Source organism: Blastocystis sp. subtype 4 (genome assembly GCF_000743755.1).
Source record: "Blastocystis sp. subtype 4 strain WR1 chromosome Unknown seqid_0032, whole genome shotgun sequence".
NCBI classification, from domain to species: Eukaryota; class Bigyra; order Opalinata; family Blastocystidae; genus Blastocystis; species Blastocystis sp. subtype 4.
Window position 1 is genome coordinate 47,451 of NW_014569515.1, and position 7,626 is coordinate 55,076.

A 7,626-nucleotide genomic window follows, 5' to 3' on the forward strand; every position below is an offset into this window, starting at 1 on the left:
CCCTTGAACGCAATCGAAGTAAGGATTGTTCGGCGTATTTGAATGGACAGAAAGAACCGTATTCGTATAGAGAAATGAAGATGTTAGAGGAAGAAATTGATAGTATCGATGTTACCGTACTTTTGTGATTCAGGAGATAGCTAATGGGTAGAGTCGGTATTTGCGAGAAGATATCACGAACTTGCGAAAGGAATTGATCCATGCAAAAGAAGTACGTTTCTTACAGATGTCATAAAATCAAGGATGTCAAACGTATTACAAAGGGTTGTCGAAGTGTGGCGCAGTTTATTGAGATGGTTGAAGATAATTATGCAGTAGTCCAGTTAGGAGAGAGTTCATCAGTTTACTCTGCAGTATTAAGGTACTGGTTATCAATGATTCTCATTTACAGCACATTAAATAAGGATTTAATGAAGTCTGGATGTAGTGTATGCGTTCATCCGAGATCAAGCGCTGTGGTGGATATCCTTCCTCCACAAGCAGATAATGACATCAAAGTCATGACAGAAAAGCCATCTGTGACATATCAGGATATTGGTGGCCTCGATGTTCAGAAACAGGAATTGCGAGAGGCTGTTGAATTGCCTCTTCTTCACCCAGAGATCTTCTCTCAGATTGGTATCGATCCTCCACGAGGCGTACGATTCTTGAGTCACTCTCATGAGTAGGTGCTGATGTACGGACCTCCAGGAACCGGTAAGACAATGCTCGCCAAGGCTGTAGCAAATGCAACCACGGCAAACTTTATTCAGGTCGTGGCTAGTGAGTTTGTACAGAAGTGGCTGGGTGATGGTCCTCGTATGGTTCGTGATATCTTTAGCAAGGCCCGTGAGAACGCTCCGTGTATCATATTCATTGATGAGGTTAGTTTGAGAAGAGGAGATGATTCGTAGATCGATGCTGTGGCTCTGAAGCGAAATGATTCATCACGAGGCGGAGATCGAGAGGTGCAGCGTATTTTGATGGAGTTGTTGACACAAATGGATGGCTTCGATCAGACTACAAATGTCAAAGTGATTATGGCGACGAACCGTCCTGAGATGCTGGATCCTGCATTGATGCGTCCAGGTCGTTTGGACCGAAAAGTGGAATTCCCGTTACCAGATCGTCGTCAGAAACGGCTTGTATTCCAGGCCTGTACATCAAAGATGAATCTGAGTGATGAAGTGGATTTGGAAAGTTTTGTGAATCGTCCTCAGAAGATTAGTTGTGCAGATATCGCATCGATTTGTCAAGAAGCTGGACTACAGGCTATTCGTCACAACCGTTATGTGATATTAACAAAGGATTTGGAAAAGGCATATAAAAAGGTTGTGAAGAGAGTGGATTCAGAATATGAGTTTTACAGTTAATGAAGATGTTTGTACAAACAGTAAAATCAATAGGATGGTTATAAATAACATTGAGATAGGATTACTTACAATGGGATGGTTGATAAAACTGAATGATACCAAATCGTCCATCACAATCCCATGTGGCGTCAATCTTCTTGGCTTGTTCCTGGATTTCTTTACTAATTCCGATATTCACATTACTTTTGAGAGTTCGCAAGAGGAGAAAAGGGCAAGGATAGTAACTACAGATAAGTGATTGAAAACAAGATTACTCCATCACTCGACTCATAGGTACATCATAGGGCCAATGCAGATCCCCAACTAGCCGACGGTAGTTCGCATCTCCCTTTCCAATCATTAAATCCTGTTCAGCTAACAGTTCTGCTAAAGAACATGGCATCTCCCATCCTGGAGAAGCAGTACAAAGGAAAGGACAAGCATAATAGGAGAGACGGTGTTTTGATTCAGCCTCAGTCAGACTATGAACAATCCATTGGATATCTATCTCATATGAAGATCATTATTACTACCATCAACTGCGAGATTACAAAGGGCATCAAGAGTAGGTCGAATATCAGGTATCGTAACGTCTGACACAAATACAGGGTCACTTTTCACGACATACAAGATAGACATATCTGGATAGTAGTGGAGAAGAATTGCGATTAATGTTAAATCACACAACAATTCCAATCCAACATTATCGGCAAAGATTGCTATCTTGTGAAGAGGTCTTGAATGGAGATATTCCCACGCAGTATCCATATTGTTCACCAACAACACATTTCCCGATTCTGTCTGAATCTCTTCCTTCTCAATCTTCCCTCCAGACATACTCAAATCAGCCTTATTTCCCCACAAATTACGGAGGAGAAGTGCTTGGAATACTTCCTCTGTAAACTCAGGATTTTCCCTCACAGCGGCTATCAATGGCTTCACGAGTTGTGGAAAAACAAGAAGAGCCGCTGAGAGTGCATCTTGTTTCAGATAGTGAAATGGATCTGCTGGCATGTCAGGAGATGCAATCGATTGTTGGATCCGATTCAACAGAACATATTCATAGTTCTCTGCTAGCCACCACGGAATCGAATGCCAAGTACAACCATCGATTCGTGCTCTGGTTACTTTAGAAGTGAACAGAATGTCCAGGAGGCCCCGTGAATGAGAATCACAATCCTCTAAAGAACCATCAGTTCGAATCGTCTCTGCCAATTCTTCATATCTCTGCTTGTCTTTGTCTTTTAGATTCCGTATGGATTCCGCTGTTTGACGGATAATTGTTGGAATACGTTTCCGCACTGTGATTCCAGTGAAAGTGTCCTATTTGAGAAGCAATTCACACAAATTACAGGTCCATCTGTTCCTCTAAGTGGTTCTGGAAGATTTCCAGGAGAATGAATATAGGGATACATATCCCACTTCTGAATATGAGTAATGATATCTCTCTCCTTGACTGTATAACAGTCTTTCATATCCGATGTTGAAAATACTAAGAAGCCATACGAATGCCATGAAGCAATACTGGTAACAGGACAACGACATACAAGAAGAACATTTTCAAATTCTCTGAGCCATTTGACTTCCGGTAAAAACGGTTTATGTTGAAAAGAAGAGGTTACTTCCATCAACCACCGATCATTCACTGATTTCCATTGAAAATGACTTTTTGATAGGACAGTAACAAGATCTGTATAACTCCTATTCATAGTATCACCATTCCACCCCTCATCTTTTCCTTCAGGAGAAACAATGAGGACAACAGTGTTAGTACAAGTACAGTAATCCAAAAGAGTTAATGGATTCATCAAATAGCCATTGTGGAAAGAGAATCAGAAATCATCCCTATTCGTAACACTCAAGAAAATTCCAAGATTTTGTCAACTCAAACATAAGATTGAGTCATATCCTCTGAAAATGAGCTCATCGGATCGAGCGTCAACACATTCTCGACAGCCTCAGAAGATGGAAACAACTCGTTCAGATGAGCGCTATTCTAACAAATACAAAAGAAGATCAAGATCTCGAGACCGAAAAAGTCGAGATCGGCGACAAGACCGGAGTCCGTCGTATGATTCCTATTCATACTCGTATTCCGATTATTCGTATTCTTCCAGGTCTCCTTCACCACAAAAGAGTATTTTTAGTTGATTCTCTATCAGTCTGTAGAGACCAAACCTCCAAAGACTGGAGCTACGGATGAAAGAGATGATAGATCTCAACTTCCAATTAGAGAGCGTATTCCATTGCCAGATCTTGGTGCAATGAAACGAATGATGTCAAATCTCCATAGATCAAATCAAATAGCTGAAAAACGAGAAAAGGATGCATGTAAACGGAAGTTAGAGGTAGGTGTCTCTTGTGTTGGTGACTGAGTAGGAATTGGAGAAAAAGCTTGGTTATAGGTAATTTTCATTGAATTTGTTCCATATCTTGCTTGAGTATGTTTGTTAGTCATCATCCATTTTCCCGGTTTGGTGGAAACGCTCTAAGTCGAATATTTCGATAACTAACCTGTGAATTCGATGGTGCTACCGCAGAATGTTTCGATCTCGGATGATACTCTAAAGAGAGCGATCGAGGATCTCCGGAAACAACTCGAAGAGTCAAAGGAATCACAGGCTGCGCAACTAATTGACGATGTTGATACCATACAGCTGCAGATATCGTTACAGATAGCTGGTCAACGAAAGAATACTCCTATCGTGATTAAGCTTCCTCATCCTCTATTTGATGTAGCCAATGGAGATAGTGCTATTCTATTCGTTTCTGATAATGATACACAGTCGAAGGGAAGACTTCAGGAAGTTCCCGTGGCAGGTGTGGAAAAGGTGATTAATCTCGGGAAGGCACGAAAGAATCTGGCAACATATAAGCTGAAACGTGATTTGATGAAGCGTTATTCTGTGTATTTGGCTGATGAAGCTATTATTCCAATGATGCCATCTATTATTGGTAAGAAGGCAATGGATGCAAAGAAGATCCCGTTCCCTATCAAGACAAAAGTGAGTTCAGCACAGGCTCTTGCAGGAAATGTGAAAGCTGCATTAAGTAGTACTCAACTCTTTCTCTTTGGTACTTGCACTGTAGTTCGAGTCGCTCACTTTGATAGTTCGAATGAGGAGATTCTAGACAATCTGAAAGAAGTTATAAGAGTGATGAATGAGCGTATACCAGTTCTTGCTATTGAGGGAATCATTCTGAAGTCCTCAAAGGGCAAGGGAATTGTTCTTTATAAGGCACCTGGTGAGGTGGTAGCGAAAGTTGCTATGATGACCCCCGAGGAGAAATTGGCGTATTGGGGTGGTTCGAAGGTTTCCACGGTTCAGGTGGATAAAGAGAATGTAAATTTACCTGCTAAGGAAGCTACAACCGCCTGAACCTGTCTTCCGCAGGAAACAAAAACATAGAATTTGTTTGTTTGTTCTTAAACAATAGCAACACTATCTGTTGAGAAACTCACCCATAATTGTAGATTCTGTAAATACCATTTCTAGTTCTCATGTATACTTGTCCAAGAAGGGATAATATACTACAATGAACTATCACATCGTACAGGCTAAGTACACACTATCCAAACAACAATAGTCTACGACGGATTGATAAATGTGAAGACACCTTCTTTGGTTCGTTATATCATTATGAGTTATTAAACCATTTCCATTATTAGGATACTTAAATCTCCATAATTGAGAATCCCTTTGAAAACACCTAATCCCCCAATTATGTCGTTGCACACCTAATCTATGAGCAAATGATTAACCCCAACCCCTCTCCCCTCGCATCAAAGAATCATTCACAAGGAAAAGTTATGGCCACATTTGAATCTGTTCAGACGGGAAACATTCATATTGATCAGGGAGACAGAACTGTTAAGAATCTGAGCCCACTTGCTCTGGATCGAGTACAATACAAGCCTCGTTATCCTGATTGTTTGGAGAATCCCGAGAAAATATGTGTACATCCTTACAGTGGGCTTATCACTATCTAGGTCGACTTCTACGATAACACTACGTTCAAGGACATTGATCGTCCTCTGATTGAAAGCTACTTCCCTAATATTATAAAGTTCCCTATTATGCAGTTGATGAAGTGAGGACACGATGGTAGGGATAATCTATAGAGGAGAGGGAGAAACCAAGCCTCTTCATGTCGGAATTGTATTCTGTGGTCGTCAGAGTTCGGGAGGTCATAATGTGATCTCTGGTCTTTATGATTATCTTCACAAAATGAATCCTCGAAGCAGAGTGTATGGTTTCATTGGAGGAACCTCTGGTCTGTTTGAGGGTTCTTGTATCGAGATCCAGGAAGAGACATTGAAGTTGTATCGAAATACTGGAGGTTATGATCTTCTGGGCCGTTCTGCTGATAAGATCTCGGAGGAAGACTATGAGAAGGTGATTGCTTCATGTACAAAGTATGATCTGGATGGTCTGGTTCTGATTGGTGGAGCTTATACTGCCACAGATGCTACTCTTCTTACTGAGTTCCTTCTCAATAGTGGAATCAAGACACGTATTGTGGTGGTTCCCTGTGACTATTCTCGTGACTTGAAGAATAACTTCGTTGAGACAACTGTGGGATTCGATACTTATTGTCGTACGGTCTCTTCTCTCATTGGTAACATTTGCACGGATTCTCGTTCGGCTGCCAAGTATTATCATTTCATTCGTTTGTTGGGTCGTTCTCCTTCTCATGTGGTTCTGGAAGCTGCTTTGCAGTCTCATCCCAACTATGCAATTATCTCAGAAGAGGTAGCTGCGAAGCGAATGACTCTTCTTCAAGTAGTAAACAAGATCGCTGATGTGATCTGTGATCGTGCTGCTAATGGACAGAACTATGGTGTAATTCTGATTCCTGAGGGTCTGATCAAATCGATTTCGGAGTTCTACTTCCTTCTGGATGAGATCTCCACATATGTCAACAAGGGAATGCCTCGTGATGAGATCTATGGTAAACTGACTCCCTGGAGCAAGGCACTCTTTGACTTCCTTCCCACTGTCATTCAGCAGCAAATCTTCAATCCTCCCGAGTCTCGTGGAAACTTCCAGTTGCATGCAATCTCCACTGAAGTGATGATTGCTGATTTGGTGAAACAGGAATTGAAGCGTCGTAAGGAGGATGGTCGTTACAATGGTAATTTTGATTGTCAGACGCATTTCCTTGGATATCAGGCTCGTACTTCCTTCCCTTCTCTATTTGACTGTGATTACGCTTATGCGTTAGGTCGTGAGGCAGCTGCTCTGGTGCAGAATGGTCTTACTGGTTATCTGGCGACTCTTCGGAACCTGAAGGATGAGCCTAAGAACTGGGTACCTTTTGCTGTCCCACTGTTGGCTTGTACTACAATGGAAGCTAAGCAGGGTGTGTATCGTCCTTCGATTCCTGTTGTTGTTTTGTGGATGGAATAATGCATAGGAATCCAATGTAGATATGACAGATGCTCCCTTCTTGAAGTTCGTAGCCCATCGTGATTCATGGGCTGTGAAGGATGATTATTGCAACCCTGGAGGTGTGCAGTTTGGAGGAGCAGGTAGTTGGAATACTACTCTGTCGCTGCAAATTGAGAAGCATGATTACATGAAGCGGATTCAGATGTTGCGAGCCCAGCTGAATAGCATTGGTGAGATTTGTCTCCCTGGTTGTGATGATGTGTTGATTGACTCAGCTATTGCTGCTACCAGAGGAGTAATCGAGCAGTTGGAGATTATTAAGAAGAAGATTTAATGTCAAGCGTTTGTTTAACCAGTCCTTCCTTGTTTGTGTCAATCATGTTATAACTGGTATATTCTATAGGAAACTATGTGTTTTCACATCTTTCAAAGACATTTATATATTCTAACATTGAGATATGCTTACTTCATTTGAGACCATCCACAATTCAAATACACATATTGGCAAGTCACCTTCTTCATCATTGCAATATGTTTCTAGAATTGGAAAGAACAGAATGCAAACAAGAAAGCACATATTATTACGGAAGTCAATAGTCCATTTAAATGAATCCTATTGTCCACGATTATCTGACTTTATTGGTCGACCAATAATGCCAACGAATCTATCGAATTTCCATCATTTCTTTCAATTAATTGATTGGCCAATAGAACCAACAATCTCATTTCATTTTCTTAGAATGTCGACCCATAATGTACGTGTATTGTCTCAATCCCGGAAGTTATTCTTTTGCACAACATGTTGTCGCTATCGGAGCCTTGCTTCTTTCATTGATACAAAGCACCATATCTTTACTGCAAAGTGTGATTATTGTCGTATGCAGTCCTCTGTAAGGTCATCT

General features: G+C 41.2%; 4 protein-coding genes across 4 annotated transcripts; 3 read left to right on the forward strand and 1 right to left on the reverse strand.

The window, feature by feature from the left end:
- Positions 1–80: 80 nt before the first annotated feature.
- JH06_0758 (26S proteasome regulatory subunit YAVVQLGESSSVYSAVLRYWLSMILIYSTLNKDLMKSGCSVCVHPR) lies at positions 81–1,352 on the forward strand (the record flags this gene model as incomplete). The annotated part of the gene is made up of 5 exons (XM_014673677.1): positions 81–116; positions 152–211; positions 243–638; positions 669–863; positions 894–1,352. The coding sequence occupies 5 exons, from the start codon at positions 81–83 to the stop codon at positions 1,350–1,352; spliced, it is 1,146 nt and encodes a 381-aa protein (XP_014529163.1).
- Positions 1,353–1,413: 61 nt separating this feature from the next.
- On the reverse strand, positions 1,414–2,806 carry JH06_0759 (hypothetical protein; the record flags this gene model as incomplete). The annotated part of the gene is made up of 4 exons (XM_014673678.1): positions 1,414–1,576; positions 1,607–1,835; positions 1,865–2,654; positions 2,684–2,806. 4 exons carry the CDS (start codon positions 2,804–2,806, stop codon positions 1,414–1,416), a joined length of 1,305 nt encoding a protein of 434 aa, XP_014529164.1.
- A 1,050-nt stretch (positions 2,807–3,856) lies between these two features.
- Positions 3,857–4,711, forward strand: JH06_0760 (hypothetical protein; the record flags this gene model as incomplete). Its single annotated transcript, XM_014673679.1, has 1 exon — positions 3,857–4,711. One exon carries the CDS (start codon positions 3,857–3,859, stop codon positions 4,709–4,711), a length of 855 nt encoding a protein of 284 aa, XP_014529165.1.
- A 374-nt stretch (positions 4,712–5,085) lies between these two features.
- On the forward strand, positions 5,086–7,058 carry JH06_0761 (pyrophosphate-fructose 6-phosphate 1-phosphotransferase subunit alpha-like protein; the record flags this gene model as incomplete). The annotated part of the gene is made up of 4 exons (XM_014673680.1): positions 5,086–5,289; positions 5,323–5,423; positions 5,455–6,721; positions 6,750–7,058. 4 exons carry the CDS (start codon positions 5,086–5,088, stop codon positions 7,056–7,058), a joined length of 1,881 nt encoding a protein of 626 aa, XP_014529166.1.
- Between the last annotated feature and the right edge of the window lie 568 nt (positions 7,059–7,626).